This window comes from Hakea prostrata, chromosome 5 (assembly GCF_041222555.1).
Source record: "Hakea prostrata isolate BN-2017 chromosome 5, UWA_Hpros_2, whole genome shotgun sequence".
NCBI classification, from domain to species: domain Eukaryota; kingdom Viridiplantae; phylum Streptophyta; class Magnoliopsida; order Proteales; family Proteaceae; genus Hakea; species Hakea prostrata.
Genome location: NC_142604.1, coordinates 37,628,005 through 37,652,676, shown reverse-complemented (window position 1 = coordinate 37,652,676; position 24,672 = coordinate 37,628,005). Strand labels below are relative to the sequence as shown.

At 39.3% G+C, this 24,672-nt stretch overlaps 1 protein-coding gene across 2 annotated transcripts in view; it reads left to right on the top strand.

Annotated features, from left to right (window-relative positions):
- Positions 1–233: 233 nt before the first annotated feature.
- Positions 234–24,672, top strand: part of LOC149015906 (uncharacterized) — a gene marked incomplete at its 3' end in the record, with an annotated part of 40,544 nt that continues 16,105 nt past the window's right edge. The window contains 4 exon segments of one of the 2 annotated variants that reach the window (XM_089156903.1): positions 234–411; positions 605–1,267; positions 18,764–18,964; positions 19,747–19,830. In XM_089156903.1, the coding sequence (XP_089013029.1) occupies positions 917–1,267; positions 18,764–18,964; positions 19,747–19,830 (636 nt within the window). 2 annotated transcript variants of the gene reach the window in all.

Genomic DNA, 24,672 nt, shown 5'->3' with positions numbered 1-24,672 from the left:
ATAACGGTCTTAAATTCTCTTTTCGTGAATGAAATGGAACGTTTAGGGGCGGTTAGGAATCTAAACTATATACTTCACGTCCGTTTTCTGGATGACGTGGATGAAGTTGCAGAACGAAACGTGGGGGATCAGTTACATGTAGAGGTTTCTAGTTTCAGGAAACGGAATCTTTATTTTAATCTACAAAAGTTTAATTTTCGGAGATATTCGAGTGATCGATAGTGATGTGAACAGCGAAGCATCCAGGATGAATAGGAGTCAAATATAAAAACTATATAAAGCAGAGAGACTCCGAATGACCCTCTTCTTCGCTCTCCTCGCTCTGCTATTTGTGTGGTTCTCTGTATGAAAGTGAATATGGCCGTCACAATACACGAAAAAGGAACGAAACCCTTAAAGATTGATGAATAGGTACGCTTGAAGCTGGTGAAATAAGTACAGAAACGTTCATGCTTCGTTTAAATTTGCTAACGTTTTGATTCGTTCATCCATATATGAAGATCAATGCTACAAGATTTGATGCTTGTCTTTTTAATTCCATTTGTTTTGAATATCGTCTTCCTGGAAGGTTTCTTGTTCTGAGTCGCAATTTCTATTCGGTCAGGTACCAACTAAATGCATTTGAAAGCGTTGACAATGCTTAGTTTGTGGTTAATAAGAGGTCGACCAAGCAGCTATTCATGTTTCAGATATATTAATTTGGATCCTTGCAGAGAATTCAAGAATATTTGAGTAATTCGAGGCTTCAAACGTTTTTGTGGTCTCTTGGTTGCGAAAGGTTCACAGAGTTTGTTGAAAACAGAGCTATTAATGGTGGCAATGTGTACTGGTTGCTTCACTTCCTATCCTATAGCTTAGTGGAGCGCTCAATTATTGAGATATATGAATTTTAGAAGAATGAGTTGAAGTACATGCAATGGGAACAACAGAAGAAGATGGGAACACACGAGATGGTCAAGAACTATCTCATTCTGCTGCCTTGCAGCAATTTTCTGAGGACGCAATTAGAGCGGCTGGCCAAGTATTTAATAATAGTTATGTGGGCAGTCCGAACATTCCACACCCGGTGCCACCAGGGCATCGTCGTTGTCAAAGCGAAGTATTTTTACCTAAACGGAGTAACAGTTTTCACAAATTGAAGTCTCAGATGCAGAAGGCTTTGCGATGGGGTGGCGAGACCACTGAGAAGAGTTCTCGTTCGAATTTTAACCCTGAGGTTCTGGCAAGCCAAAAGCGTCAGTGGTATCAGCACCACACAAAAACTCTGGTAAACTTTGTTATACTCTCCTTTAATCGTTTTTTCTGAATCATGAGGCTTTGAGGGAACTTGTCACTTTATTTTCTCTTCAGTGTGTAACAAGCAAGCGTCCGTTTATGTTGTTCACCACTTATGTGTCATGTAATTCTTGGTTGGAAAGATCCAACTAGAATCCAATAAGGCAATAACTAGGATCTGGGATGAATAAGTTTCGCTAGTTCAAGAATGGGGGGGTTTGTCCAAATCAGGGTTAAAGTCTTGTAGGACCTTGGGTTTGATAATATGGTTATGCTAAGTGAGTGTAAGGGTATCTAACAGTAAAGGTTTCTTTGAAGGTTTAATGGTGAAATAGTGCTGGAATATAATGGCAGCAGAAACAGGTAAGGTTTCTGGATTGTGGGATAGAAGAATGTAAAGGAAATTAGGTTTCTAGTGGCCAGAATTGGTGCAGCTAGATCGAGTTTCCAGATGGTGTGGCAGAGATTCAATCCAATCATCCAATATGGGACAATTCTGATGGTTGGTTTGGTCCATATGTAGGTTTCAAGGTTTGTAGATGATTTATATATGGTAGGGTTAATGACCTGTAAGAGTAGCAGAAGAAGAATTTTGGGGTGGGAGATGATTCAACTTAAGACTTTGATGAAGAGGGTCTTTTTTTTTTTTTTTTTTTTTTTTTTTTTGGGGGGGGGGGGGGGGGGGGTGTGTGTGTGTGTGCAGCACAAGTAGACAGCTATCAGCAACACCCTTAGAAACTCGTATTTAATAAATTGTGGCTTAGCTGAGCAAATACAGCTGCATTATAGCCTCAATGGACAATGGTAGACATAGAGCTCAAATAGAACTCGGACTCAAATTAAAACTAAGATTCACTATTGACTTCCTATTAGGATTACAAATCCTAACATGAATTGGATAAGAGACTAAATAAAAACTCAAATATTCTTAAATTACCCCCATGGTATCGGTGCTGCTGTATGGGGGAATCCCTACACCTAATAGTGCTGCTGTAGGTAAGAATTCTTACAGCTGTAGCTGATTTTAGAAAGCTGAGCGTTGTGCTGGGAGTCAAGGAGCTGAAACATGATCTGGCAGAGTATTTCTTTCTGCCCTTGGTCTATATCTCACATGTTGCTTACCACCATCTATGATTGTTGCATAGGGTTTTTTTTTGGCATTAAGAATCATGTAATATAGGGAAGTGGAAAATATGAACCCCACCTGATTTTTGACTGGGCTCTAAGGCATATTAATCAGTGAAATTAGTTTGCGCTTTTTGTTGTTTCCAGTATTTTATATGGGCTCTTTAGGATACAAGGATCATTGAATCTTATTTGAGAGCAGTCCTTATTAGTAGTTTCATTTTTTTTTTTTTTTTTTGGGGGGGGGGGGGTTTTGTGCAGATCCTGTACCGAATTGGCCTATTTTTCTTTGAGTTCAGCCTAGGGTTGATAGATATGGGATTGGGCCTTTGTTTAATATGTTTGTGTGGGGTCATGGGCCCAAAAGTTTAGCCTCTAGGTGAAGTACAAAAATGGGTTAGTTTGTTAGTTTAATTGGTCTAATCATGTAAATGCTACCCAACTTATATTATAAGGGCAGATTAGTGTTTGCTTATGTTTTATTTGAGTTTAAAGTGTAAGTCACTATAGGCTAGTTACTTTTTGGATATCAGATTTAAATATCAAATGATAAGCTTCTTTTTGAGCACTTTGTGTGTGTTTAAGTTATTGGTTCTATCAATTAGTTTGAGAACCCAAGTAGGAGGAGTTCTGGTTCTGTCAACTAGTTTGAAGATCCAAACCTAGGAAGGTTTTTGGTGAAATCAAGCATAAACACCTGCATTGGTTGAAGATTCGAGTTCAACCTTCATTCTCCATCTGTATTCCATCTTCAAAGCTTCATTCAGGTATTATTGGTAGCCTACATCAATTCTCTGTTTCTGTTAGATATTTTTTTTGAACATATTTGGAGTTCCCAAGACACCCAAAATTTAAGGTCATATCTACGCCAATCTAACCTACAGATTTTACCCACACTTTACGTACATCATCCCCCCCCTAGTGAGTAGTGACCTTAGATTCTAGTTTGACCCTGTTTTGACCCATTCAATTTCAAGATATGAATTTTTTTGACTTGAATTTTCATACTCCCTGAGCCCACCAAAATAAGAATCTTTTTATCTTCCATTTAGGCATCCATACCCAACCAAACTTTGGGGATTGTTTCTTTATATCGTTACCGACATTCCCTCCAAGTTTCACCCCATTCCCATTAGTTTTCATCTCATGTCTCAAGAACCTGCTCCATCCTGCCATATGTTCCACCATTCTAAATTTTGTCCAAAACTAACACCCCATCATCGTTAATACTGTTTGATTTCAATTAATCCAACCAGGGAATTCAGAGGTCACTAAACAGATTCATTCTTACCAGCAAAATCATTCTGTCACAGTCCATATCAGAAATAACCCCCCATATCCCACAAACTGGAATTTCAAGAAACCCTTTCTTGGTTCCGTATGAGTTGTTTCTTTAAAAGATTTTGGAAGGAGTGGCCCTTCTTAAGTTGGGGCTGCACTAGGGGTGGACTGAGAATGCTATATTAGTTTTCTCACCTTTGTGGAAAATAAGGAAGAACAACTCAGCGAACTGACCTATCTGAAAGTATTTTAACAATTGTTGAGTCCGTCTTTAGGTTGCTCATTTACTCGGGGAAAAGGTTTTGAGGGCCTATTTGAGTTAAATGGAGAGCTGCTTTGGCCTTTCCAATTGTTGGGTTGATAGAACACCTCTAGAATGTTCATGTTTTATATTCTACTGGGTGTGGCAGGTTCTTTTATTCCCTATGAATGTGTTTTTTTCAGCAGTCATTCTTGTAAATAGACGGCTAGGAATCAAATGCAATGCAAAGTCAGAAAGATCTGGATGTAACCAGAGTCAGGGCAGCAATAAAGGCTGGAATAGGGATTAGGGTGATAGCCCAACACCCTACGGCCTTACAGTAAACCAGGGTAATTTTGGTAATTTTACATTGTTCTAGTTGATTAAAGTTAGGGTTTGCTGGATCTAGTATGTTAGTATGATCTCAAATCCACTTTTTTTTTCGAATTTGGTTGAGTTTAGGACAAATTATTGAAGAGTCTCAGTTAGGTTAGGAGTCCCACATAGAAAAGGATTCTCTTAGTTACTGCCAGTTCTTCCAAGGAGTCTAGATCTACTCTTATTTTGTAATTCGGATTATTTTAGGATGAGTGGTGATAGTCCTTGTCGGAGTGAGAGTCTTTGGTTCAACTAGAGTCCTAAATCCTGAATTAGTTTCACCTTCTAAGTTTGAGTCCTAGTGTGAATTCATTAATGTAGGCTATAAATAAAGCCTCTCCAGCTTGTAAAAGGCAGATCTGATCGATAATAAAATTTGAGATTGAAGATGCAAGGAGAAGAGCTGTGGGTTTTACCTAGGAGGGGAAACTTGTGGCTGCTTTGTGTTTACAAATGCTGCAGATCTGAATGTTCTTCAACCCCAATCTTCTTCTACAAGTAGGTACAAGAAGCCCCACCCCAGCCCCTACCCTCTCCCCGCTTCTTTTCTCACTTAATCCCAAATTCCCAATCCCTTTAGGATATGTCTTTCCCCTTCCCTCCCCTCGCTTTTGCCCTAACCACAGTCCTACCCACCCCCCAACCTAGGCAGACTGAAACCCTTCTTCCTTCCCTAAACCCTAAGCCATATCCTTTCTTTCTTATTTTCTGAAATTTCCAGACTAGATATCATTAATATGTCTATAATCGTAGTATAACATATAACATTTGATAAGTAAACATATATGACTTATAAAAACCCGCCAAGAAATATCCAATATAAAAAATATGATCCCCATTATACTATTGACAGAATCTTGATCAACCTAATGTATAAGTTGATATGATGCTGGGAACTCTTCTTTAAATCTTTCCCAGGCTGCTTTTACTGACATTCCTAAATATGTTTCTAATCTTGCAAATAATTCCTCTGTTGTTAGGGAGTCTAAGTCCCGTTTACTATATATGTCTATGGTGACTAGATTTGTCCATACATCTATTATTTGATGGAACTTCTAAACTCCTACTGAAGTCTTGATAAGGTAAATAAAATTGAAATTGAATTTTTTCTAGCTATTTATGTATCATAAAGTACTAATAGAAACACTGAATTTAACTTCTAATCTCGTGTACTAGCATCACCCACACTTTTAGGCCCATTTCGTCAATAAATCCAAAAATAAGAAGCCTAGCGTCTACAAAGCCTTCAGTGGGAAATAAAGTATTTTAAGTTCGAATTGGCTCATCTGGGCATTCCTAACAGCATCAATCACTGTTCAAACCGGCCAAACCAGTTCAATTTAAAACCTAAATTTCGTATAAACTTAATTGCCCATAGTTCAGGCACATGAAAGTGGCCTATTATGTAGAAAATCCATGGGATCAAAGGACCAACATGTATGGTACCCAACAATATACTAATTCCTACGATGTAACCCCCAAATTGAGGGTCAGTTTACAGGACCACTTCAATTTAAGCACCCAGCAATTAGGTCTTCTAGGGCAGTTCCAAAGTGGATAGCCGCTATTTTGGGCTAGATACACCCTGTGGCAAGTGTTTCTAGAGGTCTAGGGGCAATTTAGGGTTGTTAGGGAAAGAGAATAGGGTTCAGCGAGGCTTTAATTGGGTTGGGAATTAAGGGAATTAAATCAGTTTGACAGTTTTATTTCAGATTCAATTCCCACAACTAGGATTTCACACAGTTTCTACGGTTTTTAGAGGATGTTCTGATGTAACCCCCAAATTTGGGGGCCAGTCTTCAGGATCAATCCAAGTGAACCAGCAGTAGAATTATGGTTTTCTAATCCTGTAGTTCAAGTATAATGCTGGCTTGAGGGGTTTTAAGGTATAGGGCCTACAGGGTTCGGGTAAGCTTAGGGTCTAGGGTTTATTGACATCTAGATCTGAACCTCCTGTGAATTAAAATTCAGTACTGAATTCGGGATTCTCGGGGGTGGCTAGGGCTAGGGTTAAGGTTGAATGTAAAGGAGGGTTTGGGGATGATGATTCTAAAAGGAAATATGATTTGGGTGAAGGGTTTGATAGATCTAAGCAAAAGAAGACTAGGGTTTTTGGGAATTCAGGCTGCAAAGGAATATGGAGTTAAACTAGGGTTTGGCGATGTAACTGACTTGCTATGCTAGCAGAAGAGTACGTGTGCTAGTGAGCTACAACTAGCAGCCAGCTAAAAAACTACAGCGCGCTAGTCTTGATCTCGGGTTTCTGTATCGATATGTTTCCGGTGCTCCCGGCTCTGGAACAGGCTCTGGCTGAAGCAATGGATAGGGATGCCTAGCAAAGTGATGGTGAATAATTAGGCTATTCCGCAGCTGGTTCATATGGCGATGCTGCTGGTCATGGTTCAATGGATGAAACTTAAGGTTCTGCTTCGACGCTCCCGACCAACAACTCCTGACTATGGCTTTCGAAACCTAGTAGGGAGCCCCTACTCGAGGAAACGCCATTCAGACGCTTTCTCTGATCCAACTCGAGTTCGATATCTTAGAATGCTTGTTGGAGTGAGTAAATCGAGAAGCAGCCGCCCATGCATCGGAGGTTAGAATCAGGCTTACGAATGTCGGGATCTTGCTCCCTATGGCTACTGCTACGGGTCCTTCTGCCAGATCGAGACTGCCCACTCCTCCCCTTTCATTCCATTCCTTTGATCGAAGGAAGTTGTGATGGGTTCATCTTGCTCGCCCACAAAGATAGGCATAGGAGAAAGAGATACGAGGTGTAATAGGGGGAGATGAGTTGAGGACTGGAGATTGAGGGTTATCTTCCAAGATCTTCTAATAAGGTTGCACCAGCTAATTAGGACTCTTTGCTCCAATTACAACTCAAACTGGACTCTATCAACACTTTAAAAAGGAATCAAATTGCTACGAGATTCCAGCCCTTAGATTAGAATCTCTTATAGACACTTATTTGTGACTCAACAAACACTTAACTAAAATAGAACTACTTTAAGATGAGGTTTCCTAAAATTAAGGAACTCTATCCTAACAACTCAACACAAACTTTAATGGACTATAACTCTTAACTGACTTGTCAGAAATAAAAAATAAAAATATATCCCTCAGCCTAGGATCGTGGGGAGCAAATAAGACCCATATTTGGGCCCCAAAAGTGGGGCTTGTAAAATGACTAGAGTACCCTGGGGGTATTCAGCCAGTCTTAGGTGCACTTTTTAGGCCTGGTTTTGGCCCAATTTTTTTTGGGGGGTCCAACCCAGGATACATCATTTGGTTGGTTCGATTGGGCTGAAATTAAGAGGGAGGGTCACTAGGCTTGGGGGGATGAGGTCCTGAAAGTTGCAACAGATGCAATGGTTAGATAGCCGTAGATGATCTATAGGTGATTCGACCATCGAAATATTGGTCGTATTCTTGGTCTTTTTCCAAATCAGAGATGAAATCCTATGGGCAAAACTTTATTCCAAGGTATTGACCCGTCTTGGTTGAAATTTTGAAACCAAGGTTTTGACAGAAATTTGTTAAAACTTATTAAAAAATCCAAAATCACGGTTGAAATATACAAAATTTCGTGAAACTTGTAGGTGCCGCCGGTTAGAACTTCGGGGATTCCCCCCCCCCCCATTTTTTGCCACTTTTACCTCTTTCAGCCTCTTTTTCACTAATAAGTCATCATTGTCTTCCTTGACCTTGTTTGTTTCTTGCTCCATGGTTGTAGTCCTTATGGAGTGAAAGGTGGAGTTGCTGACTATGGAGTATGACTTTATTCGAAGTATGCGTCTCAAGGGATAGATCCACCTAGGCACTGAACTTGGAACTGAAGCCTGGGAGTTCCTTTTTTATTATTGTTTTTGTAATTTTGTATCTAATATTTAATTATGCAATACAGTTTGTTCAATTTTATAAAGTTTGTATTTCTCAGAAACTGTCATGTATACTAAAACTTGAATGATAACTCATTATTGGTTCTTTTCTTTTAGCAAGCTACCTTTATAATTGTGCTCTTTATGCTTTAAATAGGTAGCATGCAAGAAAACTAACCAAAAAACCTTGTAAGAACCTTGGCGTAGATCTGACCTCAATTTTAGGTCTTTGAAAAATTCCAAAAATCCCAAAAAAGTTCCAAAAAATTGAAAAAGACATGAGGCTTAGGGTTTAGGGGTAGAAGAAGGGATTAGTCTCCCTAGGGTTGGGTGGGGAGGAAGGTAGGCCTATGGATAGGATTGAAAGCTAAGGGAGGGGTGGGGAAAGTGGTTTTCTATAGGGATTTGGATTGAGAGAACTAGGGTTTGGGGATGGGGAGTGGTTGCTGCAAGCTATGGGGAAAAGGGAAGAAGGGGTTGCAAAGGTGAGGGAAGGAGAACGGTAAAAGTAGGGATTGGGGTTGGGTCTTGGTACTTACTTAAAGAAGGGAATGGGAGAATTGAAGATCTTCAATTGCAGAAAATTACGCACACACAGGACACAGCCACAAGTCTCCCTCACTCACAACTCCTCTCTTGACACCTTCCAAAATTTTATTGTTCACCCAATATTTTTTACAAGCTAGAGAGGCTTTTTTTATAGCCTTACATGAATGAACTCACACTAGGACTCAAACTTAGAAAGTGATCCGAAGTAGATTCTAATTGGACTAAGGACTCTCATCCCATCAAGGATTTCATCATAACTCAAACCTATAATGATCCAACTTACAAATTTAGAGTAGATCTATACTCCTTGTAAGAATTGGACTGTAACTAAGTGAATCCCTTTCTAATTGGGACTCCTACCTTAACTGGGACTCTTCAATAACTTCACAAAGACAAATCAAACTCAAAAACAAAAGTAGATTTGGGATCTTACTAAAGTTCTGGACCCAAGAAAAGCAATCCTTCTCTAATTAGGACTCCTAGCTAGACTAGGACTCTTTCATAACTTAACAAACAAGGACTCAAATAACAAAGTAAAAGGAGATTTGAACTCCTAAAGTTGTGCTTCATCTAACCAGATTAGTTGGAACTCACAAGGAAGTGGCAAAATGACCAAATTGTCCCCATTTGGTTCAGCCTTCTTATAGGGCCGCAAGGTCTTGGCAGCAATCCTCTCCTTTCTTTTGGCTTTTGGGGCTTCTCTTAAGGGGGTGGTCCTTTTGGTTACATCATGGTCTAAGGCCAGGGTTAGTTGAGTGTTAAGGGAGGGAAGAGGGTGTATCCTGGATTGAACAGGATTTTGGTAAATGGTTGAGGAGAAGTAGGTATTTGAAGTTTAGGGTTTTAGCGTTGTGTGAGTTAGGGGTGGGAGATGGGAGTTGAGTATGAGTCAGGGGAAGAGGAAGGTGGTCCTTAGAGGGTAATGATTTGGGGGTGGAGTTATAAAATATAGAGGAATGAGGGTTTTGGAGGGAGGGGTTGTTGCCTTAAAGGGGTCGGGAAGGGAGAAGGATTGCAAAGGGGGTAGGGTGTGAGAGAGGGTAGGGATAAGGTATAGGGTATACTTATGTGTTTGAAGAAGAGGATTGTTTAAACAAATTGTAGGAAGTCTGGATGCTCCAAGTGGCGCCAACGATCCTCCGTGGAAGCCTTCAGAACTTCACAATTTTCCTTCAATCCAATTTTTATTAATCATCAACTGTGTTGATTACATGTAGGAGGCTTTGTTGATAGCCTTACATTGAAGGAGTCACACTAGGATTCAAGTTGGAAATAGAAACAAAAGGAATATTGTTTTAAGGAACTCCTACTCAAATAAAAAAATAAAATCCTAATTTAAGAAGGAATCTGTGGAAATAATTGAATCCTTATATAATCAATGTGATCCCTAAGTTTCTTATTTATAATAATGTGAAATATACAAAGTTACATAATTACCCTCACTAAACAACTGATAATAATAACTTGAACCACAATTTATAATTAAACCAACCCACAAATAAACCGAACCAACCAACACTCCCCCTCAAGTTGAGGCATAGATGTTTATCATGCCCAACTTGCTCAAAATAGGGTAGAAGTCTCCTTCCTTCAGTCCTTTAGTAAAGATGTCAGCTACTTGATCTCCAGATCTCACAAAAGGCGTGCATATCAGCCTTTGTTCCAACTTTCCTTTGACAAAAAAAATCTATATGTCTAAGTATGTTTTGTACAATCATGTTGCACTGGATTATTGGCTATACTAATGGCAGCCTTGTTGTCACAATATAACATCATGGGACTTGTAATAGGAAACCCAATATCTTCTAATAGACCCTTCAGCCATAAAAGTTCACATACTCCTCGAACATGGATCTATACTCAGCCTCTATACTAGACAATGACACCACATTTTGCTTCTTACTTCTCCAGGTTACTAAATTGCCCCCAACAAATGTATTGTATCCTAATATTGATTTTCTGTCAGGTGAACTAGCCCAATCAGCATCTATATAAGCTCCCACTTTCAAATTATCTGAGGGTGACAAAAGTATTCCCTTTCCTAGTGTGGATTTCAAATACTGAAGTATTCTAGTAACAGTATTCATATGAGTCGATTATGGGTCATGCATAAACTAGCTCATTAGGCTTACTGAAAAAGCAATGTTAGGTTTGGTGTGAGACAAATAAATCAGTTTTCTAACCAACCTTTGATATCTCCCTTTATCTACTGGTACTCCCTCTTTCTCTTTAAGCTTAATACCTGCTTCAATTAGGGTATCCATGGCTTTACATCCCAATATTCCCACTTCCAAAAGTATACTTGCGTTAGGACAAATAGATGCCTCTTTCTAACCTAGCGACCTCAATTCCTAGGAAGTACTTGAGTTTCCCTAGATCTTTGACCTCAAATTTGTATTTCTGCCCCATCAGTCCTAGTGATGACAATGTCATCTACATAAACTATAAGAAGCTTAACGTGAGTTCCTGACCTTTTCACAAAGAGAGTATGGTTAGCGTTAATTTGCTTGTAACCTATCGATGTCACGGCTTTTTGGAGGCGTCCAAACCAACACCGAGGAGATTGCTTCAACCCATAAATTGACCGCTTCAACTGACAAACCTTCCCTTTTGTTTTGCTATCATAGAATCCATGTGGGATTTCCATATCGACCTCTTCTTTCAATTCTCTATGCAAAAATGCATTCTTTACATCGAATTGATATAAATCCCAATCTTAATTCACAGCTACTGATAACAAGTCCCTGACTATATTCAATTTTGCAACAGGAGCAAAGGTCTCTTGATAATCAATTCCATAAGTCTGAGTGAACCCTTTTGCAACCAATCTAGCATTCAATCGGTTGACTAAACCATCCATGTTCTGTTTTACCACGAACACCCACTTATCAACCTACCGGTTGTTTCCCTGGAGGAAGAGTAACCAACTTCCAAGTACTATTCTTCTTCATAGCTTGCATTTCCTCTACCATTACCACCTTCCAATTTTTATTAGCATAGGCTTCCTGCTAAGTCTTTAGAATAGATGCAATAGATAAAGAAGATATGAAGGGTTGGTAGGAAGGAGTCAGATAAAGAATCAGAGGAAACGTATTTAGCTATAGGATGTTGAGTACACGATCTGATTCCTTTTCTAACAGGAATAGGGAGGTCAGAAGGAGATACCTCAGGGATACTTACAGGACCTGAATCTGGATTAGGAGATTAGAGTGGTAACATGTCAACCTTCTTTACCTATTATTGCCAATTGGTTTTCTTCCTCTAATAGGTCTGCATATCCTTGCTTTGGTCAATTTGCCTTTGAAAGACCTTAATAGTGTGCCTTGCAGGAGTGGTCTCCCCCTGGATAGGATCCTCATAAGGTTTAGATGGGGAAAGGGAAGATTGTGTGTCTACATGTATGCTAGCCGAATGTTCCCTCTATTAAGGAATCTCTTCCTGAATCTCTAACTAGGGGTTGAATTAGGTTTGGTAGGTCTCTATATGTGACAGGAACATCCTAAGTGGGAAAGAACACCTTTGCTCTTGGAGTCTCTCCCTGGAAAGGTGTATAAGGAGTAAACTCATTAAAGATGCCATCCATGGACACTATTGTCTTCCTCGAAAGGGGATGGTAACATTTGTAACCCTTTTGAGTAGCAGAATACCCTAGAAAAATGCAGCGGAGGCCACGAGGTTCCAACTTACTCTTTTGGGTCGAAGTTCTGGCATAACACACAACCAAATATCCTTGGAGGAACTATAAAGGAAGATGTCCCTTGAAGGACCTCACTAGGGCATTTTAAGTCAAGGATTCTACTAGGCATCCTATTTAAGAGGTATGATGCAGTGAGAACTGCGTCACTCCAATATTGGTCGGGGACATTTATGGCAATTAGAAGACAACGAGCAATCTTTAAAAGATGCCCGTTCTTCCGTTTGGCCACTCCATTTTGGGTTGCAGTATCAACACAATTAGTCTGATGTATTATGCTAGAATCAAAGAGGTATCTCTGAAATTCTATTTCACTATACTCGGTTCCATTGTCACTGCGAAGGACCTTCATAGTGGCATTGAATTGAGTTTTAACCATATTATGAAAATCTTGAAAACATCGAAAAACTACATTTTTTTTTTTTGTTTTAAAAGATAAATCCATGTGGAGCGAGAATGACAATCAATAAAAGTAACAAAAAAACGATGGCCAGTAATAGATATGTGACGACAAGGCCCCCACACATCACTATGAATTAACATAAAAGGAATAAAACTTATATCATTATTAGAAGGCAAATAACTTGAACGAGTCTGTTTAGTAAAAACATAAGCTTCACAAAAAAAATTCCTTATGACAAAATGAGACTAAATTGGGAAAAAGTTTTCTTAGAGTTCCTATAAGGGGATGGCCTAGCCTATGATGCCACTGTTGGAGAGCTGACAAATTGACCTGATGAGGAGTAGCAAGCATAGCAGAAAAAGAGGTTCCATTCGATTCCAACAAGTAGAGTCCGTTGTTTAGTTTACCACGTCCAATCTCCTTCCCCGTTATCAGATCCTGAAAGACACAGTAGGAGGGAAAATTGCTGGCCACATGTAGCATACATGCACCACACTCCCTCAAAATAAGTGGGAAACAGATGAATGCTTGGTTTCGAGGTTTCTCCTTAATTCCATTGAATCAAGTATTGTAGAAAGTTACCTTCTCCTTCCTAATGTTTCTTTAATATGGAAGGTTGCGAAAGAGACTTATTCTAAGGTTGGGAATGATGCACAATGCTTTGAGATCAGATGAAAAATTCATCAATTGTGACAAAAGGAGCTTATCCTATCTCATCACTATAACACTCTTCGAGGCTATTATAAGACCCTTGTCTTCTATGGATGTTTTACTCCATCCTGTGCTGCAGATGTTGCTCAGTTGCTACCTATCAAAATTGGGAAGACAGGCTCAGAGTGTATGATTTTTTGGTGGTACTAAATATTGAGTAAGATCAGATTCGAGCACAGATTCTTTCTCGAGAACCTTTTCCTTCTTTGGAGCAAGCTTATGTTATGGTTGACAACAAGGACAGTTGTGGGATAGCTATAGTTCATACTTAGACTTTTGATAGGTTTGCACTAGTGGCTGGTATTGGCAACAATAGCCCTAGTTGTGGTGATTCTTGTGCCCAGTGAAGTGCGAGTTTTGTGGTGAAGAGCGTCATACAAAGGATAAGTGTTAGAAGTTGCATGGACGTCTAGCAAATTCCCGTGGTGGAGACAGGAATGGAAATAGGGGCAACAATCAAGCATCTGTATACCAAACTAATTCTAACATCTTGTGTACTCTAGCACCTCTTTTCCCATACAAGCTCCAACACCTTCACTAGTTGATGTCTATACTTAACGTGTCTTCTTCAGCGCTAACTTCCAGCGTGAGTGTAGCCTCTGCTGTTGTTCCCTCTGTTGATACACAGTCTTCCGCAAGTATTTTTGGTTATCACATTGTCAATTCAACTTATCCCTTCTAAATAATCGACTCTGGGGCAACCAACCATATGATTGGTTCATATTCATTGTTTCATACTTATTCCTCTGTTCCTTTGACTCAGGTTGTTCGAATGAATGATGGGTCTTGAGTTAGCATATTCGGCCAATGATGTCTCTCTCTCTCTCAGAGAAAGTATACTTTGAGGTTGCTGAAGGAAGCTATGATGTTAGGATGTAAGCCTGTTGAGGTTCTTGTTGAGCCTAATTCACACTTGAAGGCAAAAGATAGAGAGCTAGTGGGCAAGACAGTCTATCAAAAGTTGGTTGGAAAGTTTTTTTATTTATCACAGACTAGACCAGATATCACAGTTGCAACTAGCCTTGTCCGTTAGTATATGCATGATCCTTGTTCCTCACATCTGGATGCAGTGCACTTGATCTTGATATATTTGAAGGCTATTCCAGGGAAATACATTTTGATTTCAGCTCATGGACACCTTAGAGTTGAGGCATACATAGATGCGGACTAGGCATGATGTCCAACTGACAGGAGGCTTGGCTCTAGCTACTATACATATGTTGGAGGCAACTTGGTAGCATGGAGGAGTAAGAAGTAGGCAATAGTTGCAAGATCCAGTGCTGAGGTAGAGTTTAGAGCATTACCTCAGGGTATTTGTGATGTACTGTGGTTGAAGGGGCTACTTTAGGAGCTTGGGACAGATTTAAAGGCACCTATTGATCTGTATTCAGACAGCAAGTTAGTAATCGACAAAGCTCATAATCCAGTACAGCATGACAAGACCAACCATGTGGAGATCGAAAGGCACTTCATCAAGGTAAATTTGAGGCTTGGCTGATTCAGATTACCTTTGTTACCTCAGTTAATTAGTGGTTTGATGTGCTTATTAAGAGCTCAAGTTAGAAGATGTTTAATAAGATCAAGTGGGGCATGATAAATATCTATGCTCCAACTTGAGGGGGAGTGTCGTAAGACAGAATCGGGTGGTAGATTTACTTTCCTTTTTCGGGGTTTCCTTATTGAGGGTAGATTTTCCAAGATTTTTTACTAGGATCTTTTAAGATCTTTTATATTTTCTTGTAAGATTCCCAAATTGGGAAGATTTGATTTGTTTTGTATTTGGAAAGTTATTAGTACAAATAAAGCTTTTGCTGTGTCCTTCAGAGTTTAGACACAAGTCAAGATTTAGACAATTGTTCCAACACTAACCAAGCTAATGTGCTTGTAGACCTTGAAATATATTGTCCAACAGACCCAAAAAATGCATAAAACCCTTGAAACCTAGCTGAATTTGTACTAGGTTTCGGCAAGATTTTGGCCAAAATCTCATCGAGATATTGAGACAAAACAAAATTTAAAACTATGACTAAGACGACATCATTTTTTTTTTCCTTTTTTTTGGGGGGGGGGGGAGGAGAGGAGATAGAAGAGTGTTTGAAGTATGAAGATAAAACATTAAGCTAGTCCAAATGTTTAATTGGGTCATGTCGGGGGAATTTCTTCATCATCTGGCTAGTTGGATGAGTATATCCAATTTTACATTTACTCATTCTGGTGTGAGTTTGACAAGTTATGATTCTTGGTTAGCTTGTTTGCCTGAATGTTTTGTCCCTAGTGATGTAAGCAGGCCCACCCCCTCTAAGACCTAGCAACAACTAGCCCTATAGTCAAGCTCAATTGGCACACCAAGGTGCCTGCCAAACCCTCAGAGGGGTAGTTTTGTCTTTTTCTTACCTACTTTAAATGCTAAAAGGGTCCAGTAAATTTTCTAATTTTTTTGGGTCCATATCTACTTTTTTTTCTTCTTTTTAATTTTTAATTGGATTAGCATTGAGATTTGAGAGTCTAGTCGGAGATGGAGTGCCAGTTGGAATCTATTTTAAAGCAAGACTCCTTAAGGATAGTTGTTATTTTATGTTGTAGATTTCTGTCGTCCTAGTTGTCCAGTAGTTGTGTTTGATAATTTGTTATTAATTTTGCAAGTGTTGATAATTTGTTATTAATTTTGCAAGTGTTGATAATTTGTTATTAATTTTGCAAGTGTTTTTAGAAGATTCCTTTTTAGTCATCATCTAGTACTGTCCAAGGTTAAGTCCTAAGTCTAATACAAGGGTATTTATAGTCCCACCTCCTTGTGAAGAAGGCAGTTTTGAGAATTAATAAAATCAGAGACTTGGAGTCATGGGGAATTAGGTCACGACCTGGGTTTTGTATTGAGTGAATTGTTGAAGCAATTCTCTATCTTCTTCAACCTTGCAGCAGCCTTGAAGCACCTTTCCAGATTTGCAGCATTCATCCTGCCCTCCCTAAACCAATATGTACAATCCCAGCCCCTTCTGTACCCTAATCCCTTTCCTCCATCTTTGCGTAAGCCCTCACCCTCTTCTGAACCTTGCGGCAGCATCATCCTTCCCCTCCCCCTCTTCTAGACCTTGTGGCAACCTTCCCCAGCCCTCTCCCTTCCACCTTCTTTACCCTCCTCTCCTGATCTTGCGGCAGCATTAGAAGAAGAAAGAAAGAAATTCATAAAAAATGGAAAAAGAAAGGGGGGGGGGGGGAGAGAGAGAATAAGAAAGAAAGAAAGAAAAGAAAAGAAAGAGAAGAAAAGAAAGTAATGAAAGAGAGAAGAAAGATCGATCACCTTCAGGATCTTATTCAAGTGAACCATCAGTAAATCTAGGGTTTAATACCCTGCCATACAAGGATTAGGGCGGATTTGAAGGTTCTAGGGCTTTAGAATGGGTTGGATAGCGTCCTGATTGGGCTAAGACTCAGAGTTTGATGAGATTCAATCCTAAACCTTGCAGTAAATTGATTTCAAAACTGAATTTTTAAGTTTAGGGTTTTGAAAGTTAGGGTTTGATAGGAATTGGGGTTTCTAGAGAAATGCCTAGGGCTAGGGTGATAGTTGAATGTCAAGTAGGGATTGGGAAAGGTAATTCTAAATGGAATTAGGTTATGAATGAAGGGTTTGAAAGTTACCATTGAAATTAAGGTTAAGGTTTCTAGGGTGTTTTGGGGAATTAGACTAGGGTTTGGCCGGTCAGGTTGAAACTTGAAACTAAAAGGGAAGGTCCCTAGGGTTGAGGGATGAGGTCCCTAAAGTTTGGACAGATCTAATGGTTAGATTGCCGTAGAATCTGACCTTGAATTTTAGTCCTTAGAAAAAGCTCCAGAAAATTAAAGTAGGATATTGCGCTTGGGGGGGGGCAGGGCTATGTTTAGGATCGAAAACTAGGGGAGGAGAGGGGAAAGAGGTTTCCTAAAGGGATTGGGATTGGAAGAACCAGTATTTGGGCATGGGGAGGGGTTGCCACAAGCTAGGGAGAAGGGGAAATAGAAGGGCTGCGAGTGAGAGAAGAAGAAGGAGAAGGTAGGTGCTGGGTTGGGACTTGGCTGTACTTACTTGAGGATGATAATGGGAGCTTGAAGAACATTCAATGCTGCAGAATTTGTAAACACTGAACAGCCACAAGTCTCCCCTCCTAGGGAAAACCACGACTCCATTCTTGGCTCCTTCCAAATCTAAATTCTATTCAGATCTGCGTGTTACAAGCTTGAGAGGCTTTATTTATAGCCTTACATGTGTGTAATCATATTGAGGACTCAACATAAGAAGGTGACTCTAACTAGGTCTCTAACTTGAGTCAAGACTCACATTCAAACAAAGATTCTTACATAACTCATCCTAGCATGATCTGAGTTGCAAAACGAGGGTAGATCTGGAATCCTTGTAAGAAGTGGACTCTAGCTAAGGGAATCCATCTCTAATTGGTACTCTTCAATAACTTGACCATAACAAAACCAAATTCAAAAACAAACGTAGATTTGGGATCCGACTAACATACTGGATCCAACTAAAGGAATCCTTCTCTAATTAGGACTCCTAGCTGGACTAGGAGTCTAGGACTCTTTCAAATCTTAACAACTGAGGACTCAAATTCAAAAATAGAAGTATGTATAAACTCCTAGCAGGACTTTGAATCAAACTACATCAGATTGGGTTTGATTAGGGGACCCAAAATGATCAAAATACCCGTACGCTGGCCAAAATTCCCTGGGTTGGTGGTAGGGCCACAGGCGACTATTAACCCCTCTTGGCCCTCTTTGGATGGTCCTGGATCTGGTTCACTTCACCCTGTTCTGTTATCAGTGAATAATGATCATAAGGAAGGAGGTGATACAAGTATTGTCTATTAATATTCCTCCACCTGGAAAAATCAGATATTTTGTGATATAGAGTATTTTCTTCTAGACTCCAAGTAAGAGTATATGTGTATTTTGTAAAATGAAAGGTCTAACTGACGTGATGATATAACATGTTTCAATATGAGATTATAAGATTGGCTCTCTATATCTGTGAATTATTCAACATGACTAGATGTTGCTTCGTTCCTTCAATTTTATTTGGTATCTATAAGTAGTAAGTCATAGAATCAGACCGAAATTGGTTTCTCTTATATCTTTTTAACTAGAGATTGAACTACTTAGTTAGAAAGTATTTTTACTTCGCAAACTCCACTATTTGGTACTAATGTTGAGCAACTCACATGTGGTTGTTGTTGTAGGATTTGAAAAAATACAAGGAGCCCACTTCACTTTTTGAACACTTTCTTATAGTGGGTCTTCGTTCGGATACTAACCTTGAGGCTGTCGAGGATGCTTTTGCCAAAAGGAAGATATGGGAATCACAGATGGCTAAATCTGAAATAATGGATCACAAAATGCTACAGTATCATGGACCCTCAGTTCCAACATTTGAACCTCAGGTTGATTGTGCTGATGATATCAACTGTAATTTTCTCTATTTTGGTAAATTAGTTAGTATCAAATTTATTGTTCTACATTAAAAGAAGTGCAAATACATTGAGATTTTGGGATTCCCAGATTTCCACTTTTGGGATGCTTGTGTGCTCTACTGCTCTACAGGTTCTCAGACTCCTCTCTTTGCTAGTGCTCTCTCTGGGAAGAAAGGAAAAAGAAAACAAAATTAAGATGCTAGTTGATTTTCTGTCTTTTTGGGTAACCAAGTTAGGAATTTCAGCATTCACCATACTGGGAAGGTTTTCCTTGAAGTCTCCTGTGAAAAGGACAAATAGCTGCCTTGCTTAATTCAAGATCTTAAATATAAAATTTATCAAGGAAAACTCAGATTACCCTTATCGAGGATGGTAAAATGGATTAGTTTCCCAAATAAAATTTAAAATGTTGTTAATGGGTTTGTGGGAGTTAAATATAAATTTCTGAGGGGACACAAAGAAAAAACAATTTTAAGTTATTCCATAAATCTTGTTAGTGACACTGGTGGTGAACTGGTGACCATCGGTGCTTTCCCTCAATGAGGTTAAGTTGGACCTTTAAATTTTAAAAGGTTGCAACTCCAGGTTACAGGTGTTTTCTGATCCTTGGTTAATCACTCTTGCAATATTTAAGTTTCTGCAAATGGTTCTTAAAGGATAAATTTTAATTATATTATCATGGTTGTGTCCTGTCTATGGGATGCATCCATGTCTTTTATTGATTTTACTGAAAATTGATGTCAAACTTGCAGATTCTTTTTCAATATCCTCGAGGAAGGAAGTTAGCCGTGCAACCAAAGGATTTGCTTGCTTTCTGTTTTCCTGGAGGTGTCAAGGTATGATGAGATGGATTCCTTTCATGTCATGCTCTTCATGTTTTAGCTAGCTAATTCCTTCTGAAGGAATTGGTGTAGTCATTTCTGAAGGAATGTTTATTTATCACAATAAACTAGCAAACACAGCAAACATAGAGAGAAGAAGTGAATAAGAAAACAATAGCAGAGATAGACATGATGGTGAGAGTTATTGATGAAGCCTAAGATTAGATAGGTTCAACTGAAGGTGAATGACAGAATCTCAGTTCAAAGGTGAGGGTTTTCACTTTCAAGGTTTTGGGTAGTTTATTGTGGTACGTGAACATAGGTTATAGCAGTTGAATGGGTATGAAACTTGGAGAGAACTTAGGGAATGGTATATGGGGATGATCCCTAAGTTTCCGACAGTTGTCACAGTTCTAACGGTCAGATTGGTGTAGATCTAGGCTTGAAATGGTTTTTTAGGGTATGAAATTCAAGAGGGAGTTAAAACCTTGGATCTTGATTTGATGTGTACTCTTGATTGGATGAAGGGAATGATATGCATAGGCTGTCAGATGGATTTCCTATGGATTCTAATGGTTATTTTGGACTGAAGATGGTTTTTAGTGGCTAGGTTTAGGGGAAGTGAAGGTAAAAAGAGTTTAATTGAGAGGGTAAGAAAAAGAATTGGGGTTGGGGATAAGTCAACGTACTGTTGTTGAAGACCTTCTTGAAGGGCAGCTTGAAGCCTTGAATGATAGAAGAAGCTCTTTGGAAAGGAAAGGGAAGATGAGAGAAAAAATCTCATAATTTGGGGTTGGGGGGAGGTGTAGATTGTCACGGAACTATACTATGCCATTGTAATTTGTACCTCAATGTAGCACATACCAAAATACAATTTTTAATTCTTCACTTCATTGTCACTATGCCATTGTGCTGAATGGTTTGATAACTTTTGACTTTTGTCAGAGAGACACAGTCAGTCTTTATTGTTTATACGAGAAGAGTACAAAAGAAAAGAAAAGAAAATTCCCAATATATGGGATTATTACAAATAATATCCTAGAGACAATTGTATCCTTTGTTCTTTGAGTTACAACAGTCCCCCTCAAGTTGGTGTATAGATATCTATTATACCCACCTTGCTAGTAATGTTGCCAAAGTTTGTAGTAGTTCGACTCTTAGTGAAGATATCAGCCTTTGGGTTGTCAGTTGAGACAAAGGAAATGTTAATCACTCCGGATTCAATCTTCTCCTTCATGAAGTGCCTGCCAATCGCTACGTGCTTGGCCCTATCATGCTGGATTATGGGCTATGCCGAGTTGCTATTTGAAAACAACTGTATAAGAACTTTTGACTTTGCACTCAGATCTTGAAGTAGCCCCTTTAACCATAACACCTCACAAATACCCTGTGCCAGTGTTCTAAATTCTGCTTCAGCACTGGAGCTAACAACCACTGCCTGTTTTTGACTTCTCCAAGTTGCTTAGTTTCCTCCCACATAGGTGCAGTACCTAGAGGTAGACTTGATATCACCTAGGCATCTTGCCCAATCTACATCTGTATATGCCTCAAATTTCAAGCGTCCATGAGGAGAAATCAGAATTCTTTTCCTGGGGCTGTCTTTAGATATCTTAGGATCCAGTAGACTGCATCCAGATATCTGAAATAAGGATCATGCGTGTACTAACTCCCTATACTAACCGCAAAAGTGATGTCGGGTCTATTATAAGAAATAAATCAGCCTCCCAATTAAAATGCAACAAAAAAAGACAAGAACTAAAATTGCAAGTAGTCAAGTACAATTGTAGGAGTCAGTAGTCAGTAGTACACGGTTAACACATTATAAGTGTATAACATAATAGTATATGAATGAATTGCAAATTGCAAATTACAAATTTACAATACACATCACACCTATGAATAACCTAATAATAGCTGTTGTACTGTGTTGTGGTGGCTTCATCGTCAAAACCCCATAGGCTTGCTTATGTGAACGATGGACATACTCAGCCCATGTCATCGAACCCATATAGTGTTTTGCTAGTGGAACCTTGCCCTTCTGTAGGTAGCATCATGCTTATATAATACCCAACCCATCTTAAAGAGAGTGTCATAAAGGTAAGGACTGCTGCTATAAATTTCGGTGAGATTTCAAAAAGTTCAGTGAAACTTCGCTGAAATTTTGGTGAAATTTTGCTGGAAAAATTTCGATGAAATATAGACATTTTCATCTCAGCCTTCGTTTCGTTTAGTTTCGATGTGGACCAAAACACCAAAATCACTGTGAATTTTTGCTGACATTTCGAAAATTTTAAAACTATGCTTGCTAGCTGTTAGGAACAGAAGCAGTGGACAAGGAAGAAATAAAGCTTTGAAACATTGGAGATAGTGATTGATATGATACAAAGTTAAAAATAGGGTGCTTAGTGCATGCTCGTGGTTGCTTCCTTAGTGCAACTGGTAAGTATAATGAAGGACTAGATGTGAAATAGGAATAAGCTTACTAGGATTAGTTTGTGTAGCACTAGGAAGTGGAGCTTACGACTGGCTAGGAATGGTAGAGGGAATTTTCAATGTTGCTTTCCTTTGATAAGGTTTCAAGGGAGATTGCAATGTAAGTTGTTGCTCCCCTTGCATGTCACTGCCTTTGTTCATCGCCAGTTGTTCCTATTCGGTTATTCCATCTTCCAAGTGGGCATCATCCGTAGGAATATTAGAAGGGATTTTCATTAGAGGGATGAGAACTAGAAACTCTTCACTAGACTTATCTCCCCCTAAAAAGGTTTAGGGGAAAAATAGGGATTGTTTTCCTAGAAAACTACATCCATGGAAACAAAAATCTGTTGAGAAGGTGGATGATAAGGCTTTACCCATTTTGAGTGACAAAATACCCAAGGAAAATAGACCAAAAACCCCAAGGACCAAGTTTACCATGGACGTAATGGTTTCGAGCAAAGGCAACACACCCAAAGACCTTAGGTGGGACTGTGAAGGGGGTGGAACCCAAAAGAACCTCAAGAAGACAACGTTGTTGTACAACACGGAATAGCATTCAGTTGATAAGATAGGCTGCAACAAGGACACCACCCCAAAACCATGGGGGGGGGGGGACTGGTGAATATCAATGATCTAAGTATCTAACAACTTCAAGGGTGTGCCTATTTTTGCGTTTGGCCACCCTATTTTGAGGTGGGGGTTAACTCAACTAGTTTAGTGGATGATGACATGAATAGTGAGATAAGTTTGGAACTCCCCAACTGTATATTTAGTCCCATTATTGGTACAAAGAATTTCCATGGATGGTTCAAATTGGATGACAACCATCTTGTAAAAAATCTGAAAGCAAGAAAACACATCACTTTTTTGGTATAGTGGATATACCCATGTGTTTCTAGTGCAACAATCAATAAAAGTAACAAAACATCTATAACCAAAGGAAGAAACAACACAGGAAGGCCCCCAAACCTCTCAATGAACGACAGAAAAAGGTGTAGTATTACAATTCTCAGAAATAAGATAAACATGTCTAGTTTGCTTTGCTAAAATGCAAGCATCACAATGGAGATCGTTCATATTAGGACATTTTACTGAATCAAGAAAAAGCTTAGCTAAAGTACATAAAGTAGGTTGGACAAGACGACGATGCCACTGAAGCAAAGTAAATAAAGCAGCAGCAGAGGAACTAGAGACCGTAGTCATCGTCGATGAGGAACTATCTTGCAAGTGAAGTCCCCCTGTCTGTTTATCACTGCCAATCATAGACCCCGTTTGCAACTCCCAAAAAACACATTGAGATAGAAGGAAAGTTATTTTGCAGTTTAAGTCCCAAATGATGCTACTAATAGATAGAAGGTTAGTTGAAAATTTGGGAACATGCAATACGGAAGAAAACTGTAAAGATGGGGAACAAAACAATGGATCCTTTTACATAAACTTTGGAAAGGGATGCATCGGTAATACATATAGTTTGATTTGTAGAAACATGAGAATGTAAAAGAAATAAAGAAGATAAACTAGCCATGTTATTAATTGCCTCAGAGTCAATTATAGATGAGGAAGAGCTTGAAGACACATTATGGCAACCAAAAATACTTGAAGTGGAAGACGGTTTAGAAGTATTCACCATGCTGGAGGCAACATTAGCACTAGAGGTTGGCGTGGAAGTAGGCATCACAAGCCCAATCATCAACTGATGGAGATGTCGGAGCTCATCTGAGGAGGGAGGAGTTGGTACACCAGAGTCTTCCAGATGGGCTTGATTCGTAGCTGCCAAGGAATTTCCACTTCGACTAGCATTTTGTCCTCCATGGGAACTACGTGGTCAACCATGTATTTTCCAACACTTATCTTTTGTATGACGTTCACGGCCGCAATATTCCACATTTTAGTGTTTCAATTTCTAGGATTTCTGGGGGACTTAGGGCTGCTTCTGGGTATTGAGTGTTAGGGAAGGGGAGGGGGTGATGATTCCAAAAGGGGGTGAGATTTGGTTAAGGGGACTCAAAGATATGAAAATTAGGGTTTGCGGAAGAAGGGAAGCCACAAGCAAGGAGATAGAGAAAAAACTAGGGTTGCAATGCGGTTGGAGGTGGGAAAGGGTAGGGATGAGCACTTACTGTATTTTGGGGGGTTGAATATGAAGAACTGTTGAAGAAAATATCACCAAACGATGAAGCCGAGAGCCTTCATGTGCTGGCGATTCCAAAAGGAACCCTGCGGAAACTCAATCGTTGTTGTAACTCTATCTGCAACTTTATTTGTCAATAACTGATTTGGTTACAAGTTTAGGCCATGTATTTATTTATAGCCTTTATTAGACAACTCCTACTAGTTTTCAACTTTGGATTAGAAACAAAAGTGGACTTCTATTTTAGATAG